A 23,023-nucleotide genomic window follows, 5' to 3' on the forward strand; every position below is an offset into this window, starting at 1 on the left:
CATATCTATCTCATATCTATCCATCTATCTCTTATCTATCTATCTATCTATCTATCTATCTCATATCTATCTATATATCTCATATCTATCTATCTATCTCATATCTATCTATATATCTCATATCTATCTATCTATCCTTCTATCTCATATCTATCTATCTATCTCATATCTATATATCTCCTATCTATCTATCTATCTATCTATTATAGTGACATGTCAGAAGTTGTCATCAGGTGGGTCCAGGGTGCTGAGACCCCCATTAGTCTAAGCTGTGATCTGTTGCCTCTTCTTTTTCCATAGACCGGGGTGTCTGGACTCCCATTCCCCATTGTTTTAGTGATTGCTGGGGGTCTCATTACCCAGACCTTCACAGATCACAACCTCTATCTTGTCTCTGTGATGTCTCAAATTTTTTTTTACATTGATGAAAAAGGGAAAGACCATAAAATCCCCTTAGTGCTCAGACACCTTAGTTTTTGTAAGTAACAATTTAGCCTCCCTTTGGCCTTTGCTGTGATTGGATTATCCGGAGTGTTTTGGTGCTTGGCGTCTGTAAATCACTGTGTTTTACTCATCGTGCTCTTCAGACAGTGACAGAAATGACATTTGTTCTCCCCTCAGCTCCTCCGCTCAAGCCCTGGTATTAAGGAGCCGCATCCGTCTTCCGGAGATGGTCAGTGACCCGGGATTTGCCATAGTCTTTCAGCTGGAATATGTCTTCTGCTTAGCGAGTGGAGTCAGCAGCACCAAGGTACCGTGAGCTCCCACATTGCCTCCTACCACTCCCATTGTATATTATTTATAGCCGGGTTATATCACCAATATTACAATTTATTACAGCAAATAGCAGCGTAAAGTCAGTCCTCAGTATAGGGGCCGTGACATCACAGGGGCCGCGGTCTGTGTGTGGGCCCCCGAGCGTCTCACAGTGAACCCACATTGTGTCAGTAGAGGACACATTTACCTATTGTAATAATTCTTGTGTTCTATTCTACTTACCTGTCCTGCTCACACAGCTGAGGATTTGCACCCTTGTAGCGTACTGGTCCTTCATTCTGTGGATAAGTGGAGGTCTCGGTGGCAGTAAGAACCCCTCCACAGGGGCCTGTAGGACTACACCATTGCTACTGCCTCTTTATTCCTGGTGGGGTCACAGAGGTCAGACTCCCATGGATCTGAAAGTGATCGCCTATCCCAGGGAATAATCTTTAAAGGGGTACTCCGCTCCTAGACATTTTATCCCCTATCTCCCTGCTGCACCTGGCATTCGTTTAGAGCATCGGGTGCAGCGCCGGAGACACATGATTTCACGGTCACGCCCAGCTTGTGATGTCATGGCCATGCCCCCTAAATGCAAGTCTATGGGAGGGGGCGTGACGGCAGTCATGCCCCCTTCCATAGACTTGCATTGAGGGGCATGGCCGTGACAAGCAGGGCATGGCCGTGACATCACGAGCCACGTCCCGCATCACCAGTCATCCGGCACCAGATGTCTGGGGTAGGGGGATAAGATGTCTAGGGGTAGAGTACCCCTTTAAACCTTTATTTTTTTATATCCATACAACATTGGCACCATTCTACTAGCAGAACCGACCGGAAGTGAACAGGCCCATCGCTCAGCTGAGCTTCTTTGTGTTCGTGTTGGCAATATATAGGTCGGGGGTCTCAGCTCCTGGACTTCCAACAATGAAAACATATGATTTGATGCTGATATTGTAGAAATTAGTTAAAGTGACATTATAACTCAGTAAATTTAGAGTACAGTAATCTGTAGAATTATTTCAAAGGGTTATTCTTACATCAGGTAAAAAAATAAAATGTATTTTCTGGTTTAACAGTTACTCAGTAGTACAATTCAAACTCTTATTTCATAGCAGAATATTACACAATCAGTGAGTTTGCAGCACCTGCTATTCATTCCCTGTCTGCTCCTCTCCTTTGTCATTGCTCAACACATGGCAGCATGCTGTAACCACACCCCATTCCCTTAACACCCCACCTTTTACCAGCAAGCCTTTACCAGCTGTAGTTGCTGGTAAAAGGTTGTCATATTACTTAGGGGGCAGGGCTACACCACAGAGACAATATCTAGCCACGCCCCCAGAGACAGCAGAAAATTATGTGATGTCTTTTGAGAGAGTAAGGAGTCAGGAAGCTGCTGAGACAGCACCACACTGACAGTCACAGTCCCACACTTCCTGTCAGGAGAGAAAGGGGGGGGGGAGGAGCTGGGGAGCTGCTTAGACAACACCATGCTATTAATGAGAGGACTACACAACTTCCTATCAGGCAGAAAAAAACATACAGGAATCAAGACAATAACTTTTAGCACTCTATTAAAGGTTAAATATCTTGGGGTCGTAGACTTATTTAAATATGATTTTTTGATACCGGAATACTCCTTTAATGTTTTTTTTCCTTTATTTATACACATCGCTGCCTTCAACATTTGACTCAACTATAAGTATTTAGTGAAATAGCCCCAGTTCCACAGCAGCCTTGGCTCACAATTTGCGGATTTACTATAATTTATGTCGGTTATTGGCGTAACACATCGCTAAAATCTCATCCAGCCCATTGACAACCACAGGGGAGACAACGTTATTATTGGCCTTTATCAGCTAAACACATTTTCTTCATCCTACTCCAGCTCAGTTTTCATTAAAGGCCATCTGCGTCCGAAAACAACTTATCCCCTATCCGCAGGATAGGGGATAAGTGTTTGATCACGGGGGGGCCAAACGCTGGGACCCCCCCCCGTAATCTCCGGCACGGGGCTGTGGCTCTGCCGCGCAGGAGGCGTGCCGGCCGCAGTGTGACATTGCGGCCAACATGCTTCCTCCATGTAGTTCTATGGGAGAGGTGGGGAGGCAGCATTCATGCCTCCCCGCCTCTCCCATAGGACTGTATGGGGAGGGGGCGTAACCGTTGACCTCTCTAGGTCGAAGCTACGCGCATTAGCACTCACACTGAGCGCTAGTGCGGGGCCCCTTGCAGTATATCGCGGGGCGTCCCAGCGGTCGGACCCCCCACGATCAAACACTTTTCGTCTATCCTGCGGATAGAGGATACGTTTTTTCCACTGCAGTTGTCCTTTAAGTCTGGTTTGCAAAACACATTAAGGTCTTAATAAAGTCACCTTTTTCAATTTTTCCTGAAGAGGACAAAGTTGTACAAAAGTCACTGCGGTCGTGCAAGAGTCACCATTTTATCTAATTCATTAAGTCACCTTAGAGAGGCCAGGGAAAAATAAAACGGCCTTAAAGGCATTAGAACTCCATTAAATGTACAGGTGAAACTCGAAAAATTTGAATATTGTGCAAATATCATTTATTTCAGTAAAGCAACTTAAAAGGTGAAACTAATATATATGAGAGACTCATTACATGCAAAGCAGGGGCGTTACTAGGTCTCCAAAAGACCGAGGGCTAGAGCCCACAGCAACCCCGCCCATAACCACACCCCCAAACACGCCCCAAGACTGCGGCAGGGCTGGACTGGGACCAAAAACAGCTGTGGGCATTTTGGCAAATGCAGACCATTTTTTTGGCAGGGGTCTCAACCAACCAATCACATCAGTTCAAGTTGCTCTCCAGCTGTTGTAAAGCTACAACTCCCATCATGCCTGAAGAGCCTCAGGCAATTTGGGAGTTGTAGTTTTGTAACAGCTGGAGAGCCACAGATTGGGGAACATTGTCACCCATCATAACTGCAGAACTTACAAATGACTACAGCCCTAATAGAACAGTCTATAGAATACACAATGATATCAGTGACCTGAGTGACGTCTTCTCTGTTATCTTTCCCTTTCTTCTTCATCTGGTCCAGACGTCAGGACTTCTTCCAGCTCAATCTTCTCTGCATAGTCTGACAGCCGGACATCATAGGTTCTCACTTTGTCAGCGGATCCTCATCCTCTGTATAAAGACAATAAGCATTATAATCCTGCCAGAAACTGTGCTTCCTGCATATAACCCTGTCAGACATCATGCCCACTAAATATAACCTTGCCAGAAACCCAGCCCCCTGCCAAACACTGTACCTGTAATAATAAAACTGTCACACACTGTCCTCCTTCAGACTCCTCTGTCCTCCTCCCTCAGACCCCTCTGTCCTCCTCCTCCAGACCCCTCAGTCTTCCTACTCCATACCCTCTGTCCTCCTCCTCCAGACCCCTCTGTCCTCCTCCTTCTCCAGACTCCTCTGTCCTCCTTCTCCAGATCCCTCTGTCCTCCTCCTCCAGACTCATCTGTCCTCCTTCTCCGGACTCATCTGTCCTCCTTCTCCGGACTCATCTGTCCTCCTTCTCCGGACTCATCTGTCCTCCTTCTCCGGACTCATCTGTCCTCCTTCTCCGGACTCATCTGTCCTCCTTCTCCGGACTCATCTGTCTTCCTCCTCCAGACTCATCTGTCCTCCTTCTCCGGACTCATCTGTCCTCCTTCTCCGGACTCATCTGTCCTCCTCCTTCTCCGGACTCATCTGTCCTCCTTCTCCAGACTCCTCTGTCCTCCTCCTCCAGACCCCTCTGTCGTCCTCCTCTAGACCCCTCTATCCTCCATCTCCTGACCCCCCTGTCCCCCTCCTCCAGACTCTTCTGTCCTCCTTCTCCAGACCCCTCAGTCTTCCTCCTCCCGACTCCTCTGTCCTCCTTCTCCAGACCCCTCAGTCCTCCTCCTTCAGACTCTTCTCCCCCCTCTTCAGACTCCTCTGTCCACCTCCTCCAGACCCACCAAAATGTCCCCCAGGCTTCTCCCCCACACTTGTCACATTTCTCCCCCGCTCTTGTCACATTGGTCCCCTGCAGATCCCTTTCTCCTCTGTGCAGTCCTGGTTCTCCTCTCTGCCCCCCAACAAATGCTGGTTACAGGACCTTTCCCGCTCAGCCAATCACTGGCCTGACACATGACACCCCTGCGGCCACTGATTGGCTGAGCGGGAAAGGTCCTGAGACCAGCACTTGTCGAGGACAGAGAGAAGATACCGGCACCTCACAGAGGAGAATGGGAGCTACGGCAGAACTATGGGGACCGGGATAGGTGAGCATAGTTTTTTTTATATTTTTTCTGTGCCCCTTTTATTACTTAGGACAGTGTTTCCCAACCAGGGTGCCTCCAGCTGTTGTAAAACTACAACTCTCAGCCCAGAAAGCCAAAGGCTAAATTTTGGCGGCGGGCTACACCATATCATGCACGCATGGTCTGGGCCGCTGCCAAAATTTAAATACAAGTTACATCGTATACACCCAAACATCATACATACGTACATACATGCACTCATCATGCATACATACATGCACACATCATACATACATAAATACACACATCATACATACATAAATACACACAACATACATGCACACATGATACATAAATACACACATACATACATGCACACATCATACATAATACATAAATTCACACATCATACATATATGTACATGTCATACATACATGCACACATCATACATACATCATACATGCACACATCATACATACATAAATGCACACAACATACATACATACATGCACACAACATACATACATAAATACACATACATACATGCACACATCATACATACATAAATACACATACATACATGCACTCATCACACATACATGCATACATCATACATAAATACACACATCATACATATATGTACACATCATACATACATGCATGCATACATCATACATAAATACACACATCATACATAAATACACACATCATACATACATAAATACACACAACATACATGCACACATCATACATAAATACACACATACATACATGCACACATCATACATAATACATAAATACACACATCATACATATATGTACATGTCATACATACATGCACACATCATACATACATCATACATGCACACATCATACATACATAAATGCACACAACATACATACATACATGCACACAACATACATACATAAATACACATACATACATGCACACATCACACATACATGCATACATCATACATAAATACACACATCATACATATATGTACACATCATACATACATGCATGCATACATCATACATAAATACACACATCATACATAAATACACACATCATACATATATGTACACATCATACATACATGCATGCATACATCATACATAAATACACACATCATACATAAATACACACATCATACATACATGCACACTTCATACACACATCAAAAGAAAAAAAATAATTTACAAATGGGATTCTGGGAAAAAATAAAATAATCAACTGAAACTAAAGTAGTGTTTCAAAGTTGTAAAATAATTTGGGTGAAAACGATCTCATGATGATTGTTAAAGCAGAGGAACCTGCACACATCACACATACATAAATGCACACACCATACACACATGCACTCATCATACGTACATGCACACAGCATTCACACATGCACTCATCATACGTACATGCACACATTATACATACATACATACATACACACATCTACAGCGTACATTAGCAACCCCCCCCCCATCCCCATCGCTCAGCGGTGGTAAAGATGGAAAAAAAAAAAGTGTCATCCTGAGACCCAGGCCCGTTAACTCCCCCCAGCGATGCCCCTGATGCAAAGCAAGATAGTTCAAGCTGTGATTTGTCATAATTGTGATTGACTTACAGCTCATGTAAACCCCAGTCCCCAATATCTGCTGGTGTTGGTCCATTATGCTTCATTAGGTCCAGGGTCAATGCATCCATCTACCAGGAGATTTTGGAGCACTTCATGCTTCCTTATGCAGACGAGACGTTTCACCTGTATTTATAAGTATAAAGTCCCCACCATTCGTTTTTTTGTTTTGTTAGCCACCATCTTCTTGTTAGCGGCCATCTTTATATTTCTAAATTCCATTAGTCATCTCCCGAATTCTAAACTCCTGAACCTGTTTGGGACTGTAGTAAAGTTTCTTGCGAGTCTGTAGTAAACTGCGAGTGCATACGTAGTTTACTCTCAGACATTGTAGCCGCTGCTCCCTGACTGGCTGGGTCGCCCACACCCGCTCAGCCAAGCTCAGGCTGCGCCGCTCCATGTGTTGCGCAAATAAGGACGGAGTTAATAAATCCGGGAGTTCTAATTTGTTCAATGTCATTTTCTGTACTTTCTGTTCTCTGTCGCTCGTTTTCCATTTTTTTCCCTTAATTTACTGACGCAGTTTCTAGTCTCCTTAGAGCAGAGGTTCCCAACCAGTGTTTCTCCAACTGTTGCAAAACTAGTTCCCTAAAAATGTTTCAAATGTATCAACAGCTGTTGGGGCATGCTGGGAATTTTAGTTTTGCAACAGCTGGAGTTACATTGGTTGGGAAACACTGCTTTAAAGAATTATCAGTCAATGTGTAATATTATTGTCCCTGTAATTCTTCATTTTGCTACGACTTCAGGAGTTGTGATCATTACAGACTTGACAGTGAAGAGTTAAAATCCACCGCGTCCCCCTGTCCGTGCTGTTCCTATGCGCGGCGTCTATTTACACACTCGCCTCTGGTGCTGTTCACACTTTGCTCCCGTCTCATCTAATGTGTAATTGCCTACGTCCCTTCACATTTAGGTTCCTATCAATCGCCGGCCTGTAATTGCGGATCCCTCCTTTATGTCTTTTTTAGCCTCTGCCACGTTGTGCCCCTTCTTCTTTATTTATAGACGTCTTATCCCGGCATTATTGACTTTCTCCCAGTATCTGAACCCGACGGGCAAGAGACGCCCTTAGAGGTGGCGGCTAAATCCATAGGAAATGAGAAATTACTCCCTAAGTGGGACCTGAAAACAAAGAACTTTTCTTTCCTTTTTATTTCATAACAAGAAGAGTAACCCCCCCACCCCCGATCCCCGCGGGAACTGGATGTGTCTGTGCTGAAGTGCATAATGCAGATGTCTATGGGGACTCTCTGATTGATGTCGAGCGCAGTTCGTACCTGGAGACGTCATGTGACTTGTGGAACACGCTCTAGACTCTGCTATATTAGAGGCTAATTGCTGTGATAATGAGGGGCCCCGCCATTGTGCGCCACGTCCAGGGTAAAACAGGTGCCACAGGCCTTGGCAGCTTTTATGCTCTTTGTCATTTTACTTCTTTCTAAACCTATAGACCAGGACTGATACCTGGTGGGTCTTGAAAGGTTTCTAATGTCTGTACCTGGTTTACAAGGCCAATAAGCCGGAAAAAAACAAAGTATCTGAACTTAGAATAGTGAAAGAGCCAAGCCGCCATGTTGTTCTATCATGTAGCACAATGGGAACTGTTTCTTAAAGGGAATGTTTAACCTAGATTTTGTTCCTGATGAAAACCTAATGTTAAAACATATTCCAATTTTATATAAGTTTTATTTTTCTGTATTGTTGTTTTTTATTTAATTTTTAATGTTTTTTCAGTACATTATTATGGGGGATGGCCATCTTGCCTGAGCTATTTTTAACAGCATTTAGAGATGTGCTTTACAGCAAGCCCCATGGTAACGTTAGACAGGAGCTGTCCAATTCACATCAATGGGAAATGTGCCTGAGCATGCTCTGAGACCTTTGCAGAGGTCATTCCACAGGGAGGGGGAGGGTGATCTGTTAGTATCAGTTATTCTGTGTACCTCTATTGTTTATTTACTGGTGTCACCGCTCACTGTGCTCCTGTCTGAGATGAGGAAGGGGGGCTGATCTGTGAGCATTATCTATTGTGTGTACCTCTGCTATCTATACATTGATGTCACCTTTTACTGTATTCCTGTCTGTAATGATAAGGAGGAATCTTCTGCAAAAGAGAACTGGTGGCAGAATGGAAACGGCAAGATTTCAGGATTTAAAAAAAAAATATAGATAGTAAAATACAAATAAAATAAAAAAATCACAAAAATCACAAAAAATGATTTAAAAATATAATTAGAATAAACATTGATTTAAACAATCATTCTTTTTCTGATGGGTAATTCCAAGCTCTCAGTGATGGTTTGTTGGGTTCTAGATGTACAATCAGTATTTACAAACACCAGTTCTCTATAATGGGCCCATATGTTTTAGATCCCTCCACCATGAAGATTGTCTCGTCTTTCTGCTTTTGGTAATTCAAGACACTTTTCTGCATTCACTACGTCCCAGTCAGCTGCAGCCATGTATGCACAGAAGCTCATCCATGACAGGGATCATCCATGACAGGGATCATCCATGACAGGGATCATCCATGACAGGGATCATCCATGACAGAGATCATCCATGACAGAGATCATCCATGACAGGGATCATCCATGACAGGGATCATCCATGACAGAGATCATCCATGACAGAGATCATCCATGACAGAGATCATCCATGACAGGGATCATCCATGACAGGGATCATCCATGAACTGTAGTAAAAAGAAAAAGGGGGAGAGCAGAGCTTCCTCTAAGGGTAGACTGTTTGTACAATTTGGTGATTTGTCATATGGCAGGTACACATGTATAGATGTGAGCTCACCTGGCTGGGTTGTGTGTCAGACACAACCACCATGCAGCGCTTGTTTAAGCAGATCAGCGGAGCAGCCTCCCGGGAATCAAGCTAGGATTCCCCTAGTCGATCAGGAACGTCAGTAAGGAGTGAGGAAAATACCGGGTTATTACAGGCGCATACCACAGTGATGAGATGTAGTCAAGATGAAATAAAAGTTTCTTTATTTGGAGCCAATTTCAGATGCGTTTCGAGGCTGTTGCCTCTTTTTCAATGAACAAAGGCTTCTTAGAAGGAGATCATCCATGACAGGATCATCCATGACAGAGATCATCCATGACGGGGATCATCCATGACGGGGATCATCCATGACTGGGATCATCCATGACTGGGATCATCCATGACGGGGATCATCCATGACAGGATCATCCATGACAGGATCATCCATGACGGGGATCATCCATGACGGGGATCATCCATGACGGGGATCATCCATGACGGGGATCATCCATGACTGGGATCATCCATGACTGGGATCATCCATGACGGGGATCATCCATGACAGGATCATCCATGACAGGATCATCCATGACGGGGATCATCCATGACGGGGATCATCCATGACTGGGATCATCCATGACTGGGATCATCCATGACGGGGATCATCCATGACGGGGATCATCCATGACTGGGATCATCCATGACTGGGATCACCCATGACTGGGATCATCCATGACTGGGATCATCCATGACGGGGATCATCCATGACAAGATCATCCATGACAAGATCATCCATGACAGAGATCATCCATGACGGGGATCATCCATGACTGGGATCATCCATGACTGGGATCATCCATGACTGGGATCATCCATGACTGGGATCATCCATGACGGGGATCATCCATGACTGGGATCATCCATGACTGGGATCATCCATGACTAGGATCATCCATGACGGGATCATCAATGACGGGGATCCATGATGGGGATCATCCATGACAGGGATCTGACTGGGATCATCCATGACGGGGATCATCCAGGATAGGGATAAGATGCAGGGGTCTGAATGAGCTGTAGTTTTCCATTTGAAGCAGAAGTCCCAAGGTCCAGGCAGCAGGAAGGACTCTCCACCAACAGTAAGAGTCCAAATACATAACAAGAAATCATTTCTATCTCCATCATTTAGAAGGTCCTGGGCTTTTTGGGGGGAAAAATTTTGGATTGTGAGTGAACCCGTTAAAAGTGTCCAAAAAAGAAAAAAAATTATCACTTTTTTTAGACAGACTAATAATTATCCAAAGTAATGCATCTTTACACTGTCAAGTCTAAATTTATACCATCAATTTGTCGTCTTTCTTTCTGCCAAAATTGTGTGCAATGTAATTTATTATACAACATCACATTTAAATGATCACTCTCATTAAAACAAATTTTTGCTATTGCACTCCTTATGGTAAATAAAAAATATTTCTAATATACTTTGTTTAAAAAAAAATGAAGTTTTCTATGTTTTATTTGTGCTTAAAAAAAGCTCTAGAGCACATTTTCCCATTTCATACACAGACTTAGGACCGAGGTCCAAACACAGGAAGTGCAGCCTGGAGTGCTGAGGGGGGTGTGTCCAGCCTCATCCAATCATAGCTCCTCTCACACTTAACTGCCATATGCTGTTGGTTGGACCTCCCCCCCCCTCAGCACTCCAGGCTGCACTTTCTGTATTTGGACTTTGGTCCTAAGTCTGTGTATAAGATGGGGAAAATGTGCTCTTGAGCTTTTTTAAAGCACAAATAAAACATAGAAAACTTCATTTTTTTTAACCAAAGTAATTAGAAATATTTTTTATTTACCTTAAGGAGTGCAATAACAAAAATTATTTTTAATGAGAGCGACCGTTTAAATGAGCACTGCCACTTAAAAATAAAAGGTGAAAAGTTGTGGTCGGTCTGAGTGTTCAATCCTTGACTGATCACTAGAATGAGCCTGGAGAAGTCTACTTTAAGTTAATTCTCTCCCACAGGACCAAGACAACGTAAATCTTTGAGATTGTCTTGGTCACCGGCAGAGAACAGGGAGAGAAGAGCTCATCCTTCGCGCTTCTCTCTCCATTCTTTATAGCGATAGTTTAGGGACTGAGTATTCACTGTTCATAGATGTTGACCAAAAGTTTAGTTTTGGCCACAGCTATTCCGCTCATCTGCACACTCAGTCCTGCCGAGCATACATGCATTCTCAGTGGGGTAAGAGGAGTAAGCAGCAGTCCTGCACCTCTCCAGGAAGAACAATTACATGTCCTATTTTTATTTTTACTAAAATCATTGGATTAAAGGGGTACTCCACTGGCCAGCGTTCAGAACTAAATGTTCTGAAAGCTGTTTTCGCGCTGCGGGGGTCGGCCATGCCCCTCATGACGTCATGGCAAAGCCCCTTCAATGCAAGTCAATGGGAGGGGGTGTGATGGCCGTCACGCCCCCTCCCATAGACTTGCATTGAGGGTGTGTGGCCAAGATGTCACGGGGGCATCTCCGACCCCCGCAGCGCGAAAAGAGCATTCAGAAAATTTAGTTCCGAACGCTGGCCAGTGGAGTACCCCTTTAAAGGGGTTATCCAGGAAAAAACTTTTTTTTATATATCAACTGGCTCCAGAAAGTCAGATTTGTAAATTACTTTTATTTCAGTACTTATGAGCTGCCGAAGTTGAGTTGTTCTTTTCTGTCTAAGTGCTCTCTGATGACACGTGTCTCGGGAACTGTCCAGAGTAGAAGCAAATCCCCATAGCAAACCTCTTCTACTCTGTGCAGTTCCTGAGATAAGCAGAGGTGTCAGCAGAGAGCACTGTTGTCAGACAGAAAAAAACAACTCAACTTCAGCAGCTGATAATTATTGGAAGGATTAAGATTTTTTTAATAGAAGTAATTTACAAATCTGTTTAACTTTCTGGAGCCAGTTGATATAAAAAGGAAAGTTTTTTCCTGGAATAACCCTTTAAGTCACATAAAATAGTTGGTCCGTCCTGCCGAAATCTTCTGGTTCAGCCGGCTTTCTCCCTGATATGTACTGGGGCCTTGTGGCCCCTCATGAGATTTTCCTTGTTATCTGTTTTTTGTTAACATGGCCCGTTTACTCGCACTGTAACTCGTCCGATCTGACACGCCGCAGGGGATGTCACTTATATAAATATTCATCATGTAAGAGATGTATTATGAAAACGTAAGCGCTATTTCTGTGAGCGGCCGCCGTCTCATTAGACGTCTGTCAGCCTATTAATCTGTGCGGTTTCTTTCTGGGTTAGAAATGTCATATAAATGATTGAATTGGTCCATGAATGTTCCTGACGGGATGTGATGCGGCGTTACGTACAAGGCACAAGGCCTCCGCAATGGAGCGGAAACCTGGAAAATTAGGCTTATTGAAGATAATTAAAATTCTCCAAACTAGATAATCCCAGAATTGATAACCTGTTTTAGCCCCACCCATACAATGTCTATGGAGTACAGCGCTCATCTCTCTTTGGCCGCTTCATATATATCTAGTGGCAGTGTGCATGTGCGCTCATACATTCATAACAAAGACCTGGGGCCCCATTCTGGAGATTGTGGGGGTCCTATGGGTCAGACACTTATCCCCATTCACATAAAAAAGTAATTATAAGCTGGAATACCTCTTTAATTAAGGCAAAAATAGATGTAAAAAGGAGGGGGAGGGGCAACCAGACACTACATCCATGTATATCTGTAAAGGATCAAGAAATAAATGAACACGTATATAGGATTAGGACAATACAGTCCAGGAGTACTGAGCCTCAACACAGGTTCTGTCTCTTTTTCATGGTTAACTGTTAATTGGGCGCTGTCAGAATCAAAAACTTTTATATGTTATACATCTTGGCAAAACAATTAACCTTTCTAATATACTTTCTAGTATACTTCATGTCTATACTTTTTTTTTAGAAATTATGGCTTATAAAAAAAACACCACTAGGGGTCCCCATCCCATCCAGAACATAATCCTGTGCGGCTGCAGCATCATCTCTGTCCCATCTGAAGCACAGGCCGGGACAAAATCCAAGAAGTTAGGGTGGGACTAGCACTGCTCTGTGCTCACTCCTGTCCTATCAGACTGCAGCATGAAAACAGAGAGGAGGGGTTACAGAGCAGCCTGCAGTGATTGGATGAAGAGACGCAGCACAGCAGACTCACGGAGGAAGTGACTGCATGGTGAGTGAGGGTCGGCTCAGTGCCAGCCTTGGACATGCCCCTTCCTGAGCAGTGGATGTCAGAATGAGAGAGCAGCAGAACAGAAGGATTTTTTAGCCAAATACAGAAGCTAGACACATAAAAAAGACAATGTAAAGGATCTGTATGACCTGGTGAGTAACATATAGAAGTATTTGTTTTTTTCTGTGATAAGACAGGTACAATGCAAAATGTATCAAAAGAGTAAACAAGTCTAATAAATGTTACATTTTATCAGATATCTCTGGAGGATACAGTCAGCATTGTCCTAACCTGTAATCATGGTCGTCCGGCTTCTCTGGTGGCCTCCATCACAGGTCCTGGATAAAATAGCATAAAATGATGCCAGAAACCTGACAGTCCCCATTATAGTCGAAGCGGATCCTTTAGGCGCTGTCCGTGACCGGTTTGCAGCAAATCCTCCATTTCCCTTCCTTTCTTTCTTTTTCCCTTTTTTTCCTTCCGTGCTCCCCGTACGGTCACATGTTACAGGTTTCTGATATCCACCGGGAAGCTTTATACTTTCTAACCTTTTCAAAGCTTTTTTAGGGGGGTCTATAATGCGCTTTATGTGAATTCGCCCTCGCTGCCGAGTCACTGGTCACATTACTTCTGTGGAGTATGAGAAGGTTGGTAGAGAAGCGGCGATCACATGACCCACCACCACTTCTTTGCGCTAATCTGTTAATCCTTATCCCTCTCACCCCAACTCTATACATCATTCTGTGCAAAAAATGTCTACAGATCCGCGTCAAGCTTGAGAGTCTTCGCTCCCACCAGACGTCTTTTTCCCTTAACACTTATTTACTGGGATTTAAGAAAGGAATTGAGTGCGACTGAGCGACGACGAGCGGCGATAAATAATGTAGAAAGTTGGCGTTTGCAAGAAACCTGAGACTGACAGGGACAAACCTAAATATTTCATTTGTTCCTGGTGGGAAATGTGGAAATGACTTACATTGGAGCAGTGAAATAAAAATTTCTATTTCTATGTGCAAAAAAAAGATTACAGGAAATAACTTAATCTGATTTTGAGGATTTTTATTTTTTAATGGCTGCCATTATAAGTCAGCGCCTGCTACTGCCATCCGTGCACTTGGGGTAAAAGTTGGCCAAAGTCGCCCATTCTGGTATATGAGGCCTCAGAGTAGGTGACAAGTGAAGGAGGATTTGCACATCTAATGCTTCTCCAGCATGGGGGGCCCTCTGCCCGAGCCCCCCTATTGGCATTAAAATAAACATTGTGGATTTGGGGAAAATACCAGCTAGATTGTCATAGTGGTTCTTAACATTATCAAGTCAAATACCCCTGAGTGATAAGATCTCAGCCGAGGACCCCGAAGGAAGCGATCAGTTATAAATGACGACTAAAAAAGGCTAAGCTCATATGGCTGCCATAGGCTTGGCTTAGAGCAGTGTCTCCAAACCAGAGTGCCTCCAGCTGTTGCAAAACTACAACTCCCAGCATGCCCGGACAGCCAAAGGCTGTCCGGGCATGCTGGGAGTTGTAGTTTTTCAACAGCTGGTGGCACCCTGGTTGGGAAACACTGGCTTAGAGTCTCTGTTGTCTGTTGCCAGTTCCTTCCCTGATTAGATGCCCCATAGCAATAATGCCACCTGTAGCCATAGCCTGTAATAATGCCCCCCCCCCCCTCCCCCATTGTAAGGAATAATGATCCCACTGTAAACAGTAATAATGCCCCCCCCCTCCCCCATTGTCAGGAATAATGATCCCACTGTAAACAGTAATAATGCCCCCCCCCCCCCATAGCCAGGAATAATGATCCCACCGTAACCAACAATAATGCCCCCCCCCATAGCCAGGAATAATAATCCCACTGTAACCAACAATAATGCACCCCCCCCCCCCATAGCCAGGAATAATGATCCCACCGTAACCAACAATAGTGCACCCCCCCCCCCCCCCATAGCCAGGAATAATGGTCCCACCGTAGCCAACAATAATGCACCCCCCCATAGCCAGGAATAACAATCCCACCACTTAATCCTTCCAATAGTTATTAACTTCTGAAGTTGAATTGTTGTTTTCTGTCTAACTGCTCTCTGATGACTCACGTCCCGGAAGCTGTGCAGTTCCTATGGGGATATTCTCCCATCATGCACAGCTCCCGGGACGTGACATCATCATTGAGCAGTTAGACAGAAAACTTCAGAAGCTAATAACTATTGGAAGGATTAAGATTTTTTAATTGAAGTAATTTACAAATCTGTTTAACTTTCCGGAGCCAGTTGATCTATATATAAAAAAAGGTTTTGCCTGGAATACCCCTTTAAACTTCAATGTTAGCCTGGAAAAGTACATATTTACCGCATCGGTGTTCGCTGCTGAATATGTATTGACGCACGAGGAAAGGTCGTCCGCCGATCTCCAGGAGAAGAAAAACATCTGTAAAAAAAATAAAGAAGAAAAGGAAACGTTCATCTATAATGATAATTACACCCCGAAAGGTTTCAGCGTGCGCTGGGGACCCGAACATCACATGGTGACTAATCCATTACACGCAGCAGTGACTTGTAAAGCCGCCACTTTGACACCGCAGTGTCACTTCCCTCATCCGCGAGAATTTATAGGGGTCTGATGAATGTGAAAGAATATGTTCATAATTGACACTTTGTATGGCATTTAACTTTTTTTTGATAACATTTTTATTTTTACATATACTTAACCTCTTAAGGACAAAAGACGTAACTTGTACGGAGCGGTCCTCGCTTCATGCACGGCAGGTCCCGGTTGCTATCAGCAGCCAGGGACTCACTGGTAATGGTGGACATCAGCGATAGCTGATCAGTACACATGCAGCGATTGTAATGGCTGATCGGTTCAGATCAACCAAGATGGTGGACAAGGTTCCCTCACCTGCCTTTCCCCGCTCTCCGCTTTCCAGCAAACCAGAGAAGAATAAACGCTGATAATACTGATCAGTGCTATGCCTATGCAGTATAGCACTGAACAGTATTAGCAATCTAATGATTGCTATAAATAGTCCCCTATGGGGACATAAAAAAGTGTCAAATTAATGTAAAAATAAATAAAACAAAAAAATGTAAAGCCCCTCCCCTAGTAAAAATGTAAATCACCCCTCTTCCCCATTTTAATTAAAAAAAAAAGTGAAATAAAAATTAATAAACATATTTGGTATCTGCAAGTAAGTAAATGTCCAACAGCCAACGGCTGTCTGGACATGCTAGAAAGTGTCGTTTTGCAACAGCTAGAGGGACATTGGTTGGGAAACACTGGTATAAATAGTGCAGCAGGATGTGTGCGCTTTATGACTGTTGCAATGAATAAGAGTTAGTGGTCAAAGAAAAGGTTATTAAGAAATGAAGTGTTCAGAAAAAGATGGCAGATATTATCCTCTCTCAGAGGACAGAAAGTTAAAGGGGGGCTGCGTACAGAGCCTGGAATTAGATCCTGTCCTGCCTTATCTAGGCCTCTAGCAAGACCATAGAGCAAGTATTAAATCAGCCCCCTCTAATGACTGAGACGACTCTGCTGACTGTCCTAGTCCATGCTGCACGGCTGACAAGCCAAAAACAGGAAACATCAGCCCCCTCTAATGACTGAGACGACTCTGCTGACTTTGTCCTAGTCCATGCTGCATGGCTTACAATCCAAAAACAGGAAACATCAGTCCCCTGTAATGATTGAGACGACTCTGTTGACTTTGTCCTAGTCTATGCTGCATGGCTGACAAGCCAAAAACAGGAAACATCAGCCCCCTGTAATGCTTTAGACGACTGCTGACTTTGTCCTACGCTAAGCTGCACAGCTGAAAAGCCGAAAACAGGAAACATCAGCCCCCTGTAATGATTGAGACGACTCTGCTGACTTTGTCCTAGGCTATACTGCACAGCTGACAAGCCGAAAACAGGAAACATCAGCCCCCTGTAATGATTGAGACGACTCTGCTGACTTTGTCCTAGTCTATGCTGCACAGCTGACAAGCCGAAAACAGGAAACATCAGCCCCCTGTAATGATTGAGACGACTCTGCTGACTTTGTCCTAGTCTATGCGGCACAGCAGACAAGCCGAAAACAGGAAACATCAGCCCCCTGTAATGATTGAGACGACTCTGCTGACTTTGTCCTAGGCTATACTGCACAGCTGACAAGCCGAAAACAGGAAACATCAGCCCCCTGTAATGATTGAGACGACTCTGCTGACTTTGTCCTAGTCTATACTGCACAGCTGACAAGCTGCTTTTCCTGCTCTGTGGAATTGTCTCGCACGTAGGTAATAGCTGATGGATGGAATATCCTGTGATCAGATACTGTCTGTTGACAACTTTATTCCGACTGGTTGCTATGAATTCGAGAACCTACTTTGCCTTTTCTTATGTTTATTTATTTTCTCAAAATTTTGGATAAATCATATATTTTCACTATTAGTTCCAAGTTTTCTTATTTACAAACACCATATTTTAACCATTGCTCTTCCAAGAGACTGATGTCTGTATAATACGATGGATTCACCAGAAATGATGCGGGCGCTTTATGACTTACAGTTATCTTGCAGGAATCATATAGCGCAAATTGTTAGATGACTCATGTTTAGCAGCGAAACTACCACACAACACATGGGCCTGTCCCGGCAATCCAGCTGATTCAGCCCACTCCTGAGAAGGCACCTGTGCCCGTATATATTTATATTTCTCTCCCCCACGGCTCCTCATGAGTCACTTCATGCAGCGTCTATGTACGTTACAGCCGCCCTGTATTCTGTCTGGATGCAGCTCTTTATTCTACAGGGTTGGCTAACGGTTTGATGCATTAAATATTGTTAAGAAATCAGTCCAGGGAAATCCCTTTAAAGAAGCACTCTGGGAATAATTTTATTATAAAATGCAGAGTAGGCTATTATTGGAGAATAATGTCATCTTATCAGGCTGCTGATGCTGGAGGTCACCCGGGTGAACTGATTAGACTCATAACTTGGTATTTAGTTTTTTTTAGGTTCAGCTGTGTTCACGCATTTAGTTTTTAACAGCATTTTTCCACAGTAGCAGCAGTATACAGATAGAGCTTGAGGGGATATGTATAGCTACAATATATACTGATCTCATTGAAAAAACAGCAGCAGTATACAGATAGAGCTGGAGGGGAGGTGTGTAACTACTATATATCCTGATCCCACAGAGGTGGCAGCAGCAGTATACAGATAGAGCTGGATGGGTTGATGTATAACTACTATGTATATACACTGATCCTATAGAGATAGCAGCAGTATACTGATAGAGCTGGAGGGGAGGTGTATATCTACTATATATCCTAATCCCTTAGATATATTTACAGAAGCATACAGATAGAGCTGGAGGGGAGGTGTATAACTACTATGCATTCTGATCCTACAGAAATAACAGCAGCAGTATACAGATAGAGCTGGTGTAGAGGTGTATAACTATTATATATACTGATCCCATAGAGATAGCAGCAGCAGTATCCAGATAGAGCTGGAGGGGAGGTGTATTACTGCTATATATTTTGACCCCATAGGGATAGCAGCAGCAGTATACAGATAGAGCTGGAAGGGAGGGGCCTGGGACCTGCAAGGAGCGATCTGATGTCTAATGATGATGTCATTCTGTATTTCACAGGAAATAAGCTAACCCAGGACTGACATTTTTTTCTGTGGGTGGGTAATTTTCTGTGGGTCAGACTGATAATCACATGACCCAGTTACAGAAATAGATGCAGCTCTTTTGGCATAAAACAGGCTGTGCTGTAGAACTAGCTAATACGCATGTTATGGGGAAATAAAAAACATTCGGAGTGCTTCTTTAAGCTTGTTCTGTCAGGAGTAAAAGCTAGAAATGATTGTTCTTTTAAAGGGACAAGTCACCTCTCAGGGAAGTTACCACCTGAATTTACATCAAATTGCATTTCCAACGTCCAACACCGCAGCTAATTGCAGTAAAATGTGTGCAGTTTTGTCATGCGTCATTGGCCTGGTGCCACCAAGATGGAGCCGTTTGGCACATGTGAAATTCTAGTTTATATGCATAAATGCAAAATGCTATAAACATTGTGTAAAATAGTGTAAATACAGAACACGGCGTGTCCTGGGGATAGATGATGGCTGGATGAACATGTGACTGACAGCTCTGGGTACATATGTGTGTCCACCCAACCATATGTGAGCAGCCTCTGACATCCACCATGCCCAATCATTTCTTCCCACAACATCTGCCATAGGGTGAGTTAGGAGACCTCCAACCAGGGTGCCTCCAGCTGTTGTAAATCTACAGCTCTGAGTATGCATATGCTATAATCCACACCGCACTGCACCCAGTCTGGGATCTTTAAAGTGATGTTTCAAAACTACAACTCACAGCCGTTGGCTGTCCGGGCATGCTGGGATTTGTAGTTTTCAGCTGGAGGCACCCTGGTTTGGAAACACTATACTAGATCATTGTCTGCTGCCACCAGGTTTCAGCTTGTGTATAGCCGACTTCTATATAAGAATACAATACAGGGGAGGGGGGGGGGGGGGAAAGTATTTAGTCAGCCACCAATTGTACAAGTTCTCCCCCTTATAAAGATGAGAGGCTGTAATTATCATCATAGGTTATAACCTCAACTATGAGAGACAGAATGAGAAAAAAAATCCATAAAATCACATTGTCTGATTATTAAAGAATTTATTTGCTAATTATGGTGGAAAATAAGTATTTGGTCACCTACAAACAAGTAAGATTTCTGCTTCTCACAGACCTGTAACTTCTTCTTTAAGAGTCTCCTCTGTCCTCCACTTGTTACCTGTATTAATGGCTCCTGTGTGAACTTGTTATCAGTATAAAAGACACCTGTCCACAACCTCAAACACTCATACTCCAAACTCCACTATGGCCAAGACCAAAGAGCTGTCGAAGGACACCAGAAACAAAATTGTAGACCTGTACCAGGCTGGGAAGACTGAATCTGCAATAGGCAAGCAGCTTGGTGTGAAGAAATCAACTGTGGGAGCAATTATTAGAAAATGTAAGACGTACAAGACCTCTGATAATCTCCCTAGATCTGGGGCTCCACGCAAGATCTCACCCCGTGGGGTCAAAATGATCACAAGAACGGTGATCAAAAATCCCAGAACCACAAGGGGGGGGACCTGCAGAGAGCTGGGAACAAAGGCTTCCATCAGTAACCAGGGACTCAAATCATGAAGTGCCAGATGTGTCCCCCTGCTTAAGCCAGTACATGTCCGGGCCCGTCTGAAGTTTGCTAGAGAGCATTTGGATGATCCAGAATAGTATTGGGAGAATGTCATATGGTCAGATGAAACCAAAGTAGAACTTTTTGGTAAAAACTCAACTCATTGTGTTTGGAGGAGAAAGAATGCTGAGTTGCATCCAAAGAACACCATACCTACTGTGAAGCAATGGGGGTGGAAACATCATGCTTTGAGGCTGTTTTTCTGCTAAGGGACCAGGACGACTGATCCATGTAAAGGAATGAATGAATGAATGAATGGGGCCATGTATCGTGAGATTTTGAGTGAAAACCTCCTTCCATCAGCAAGGGCATTGAAGATGAAACATGGCTGGGTCTTTCAGCATGACAATGATCCCAAACACACCACCCGGGCAACAAAGGAGTGGCTTTGTAAGAAGCATTTCAAGGTCCTGGAGTGGCCTAGCCAGTCTCCAGATCTCAACCCCATAGAAAACCTTTGGAGGGAGTTGAAAGACCGTGTTGCCCAGTGACAGCCCCAAAACATCACTGCTCTAGAGGAGATCTGCATGGAGGAATGGGCCAAAATACCAGCAACAGTGTGTGAGAACCTTGTGAAGACAGAAAACATGTGACCTCTGTCATTGCCAACAAAGGGATATAACAAAATTTGCTAATAAATTCTTTAATAATCAAACAATGTGATTTTATGGATATTTTTTCTCATTCTGTCTCATAGTTGAGGTTATAACCTATGATGATAATTACAGCCTCATCTTTATAAGGGGGAGAACTTGTACAATTGGTGGCTGACTAAATACTTTTTTCCCCCACTGTATATAGCCTGGAGTAAGGTCTGTACCTCCTAGAATGCAACACATCACTCATCACTTATCTACAACACATCACTCATCACCTATCTACAACACATCACTCATCACTTATCTACAACACATCACTCATCACTTATCTACAACACATCACTCATCACCTATCTACAACACATCACTCATCACTTATCTACAACACATCACTCATCACTTATCTACAACACATCACTCATCACCTATCCACAACACATCACTCATCACTTATCTACAACACATCACTCATCACCTATCTGCAATACATCACTTATCACCTATCTACAACACATCGCTCATCACTTATCTACAACACATCACTTATCACCTATCTACAACACATCACTCATCACCTATCTACAACACATCACTCATCACCTATCTGCAATACATCACTTATCACCTATCTACAACACATCACTCATCACTTATCTACAACACATCACTTATCACCTATCTACAACACATCACTCATCACCTATCTACAACACATCACTCATCACCTATCCACAACACATAACTCATCATTTATCTACAACACATCACTCATCACCTATCTACAACACATCACTCATCACCTATCTACAACACATCACTCATCATTTATCTACAACACATCACTCATCACCTATCCACAACACATAACTCATCATTTATCTACAACACATAACTCATCACTTATCTACAACACATCACTCATCACCTATCCACAACACATAACTCATCATTTATCTACAACACATAACTCATCACTTATCTACAACACATCACTCATCACCTATCTACAACACATCACTCATCACTTATCTACAACACATCACTCATCACCTATCTACAACACATCACTTATCACTTATCTACAACACATCACTCATCACCTATCTACAACACATCACTCATCACCTATCTACAACACATCACTCATCACTTATCTACAACACATCACTCATCACTTATCTACAACACATCACTCATCACCTATCTACAACACATCACTCATCACTTATCTACAACACATCACTCATCACCTATCTACAACACATCACTCATCACTTATCTACAACACATCACTCATCACCTATCCACAACACATCACTCATCACTTATCTACAACACATCACTCATCACCTATCTGCAATACATCACTTATCACCTATCTACAACACATCACTCATCACTTATCTACAACACATCACTTATCACCTATCTACAACACATCACTCATCACCTATCTACAACACATCACTCATCACCTATCCACAACACATAACTCATCATTTATCTACAACACATCACTCATCACCTATC

The 23,023-nt window shown here is 43.4% G+C and overlaps 1 protein-coding gene across 2 annotated transcripts in view; it reads left to right on the plus strand.

Annotated features, from left to right (window-relative positions):
- NPHP4 (nephrocystin 4) overlaps window positions 1-23,023 on the plus strand; it is a 292,086-nt gene that overhangs the window by 110,147 nt on the left and 158,916 nt on the right. For both annotated transcript variants that reach the window (XM_056544490.1, XM_056544489.1), the window contains one exon: window positions 622-751. In XM_056544490.1, the coding sequence (XP_056400465.1) occupies window positions 622-751 (130 nt within the window). The remainder of the gene's footprint in view (window positions 1-621; window positions 752-23,023) is intronic.

Source organism: Hyla sarda, chromosome 10, assembly GCF_029499605.1.
Source record: "Hyla sarda isolate aHylSar1 chromosome 10, aHylSar1.hap1, whole genome shotgun sequence".
In the NCBI taxonomy this organism is placed as follows: Eukaryota; Metazoa; Chordata; class Amphibia; order Anura; family Hylidae; genus Hyla; species Hyla sarda.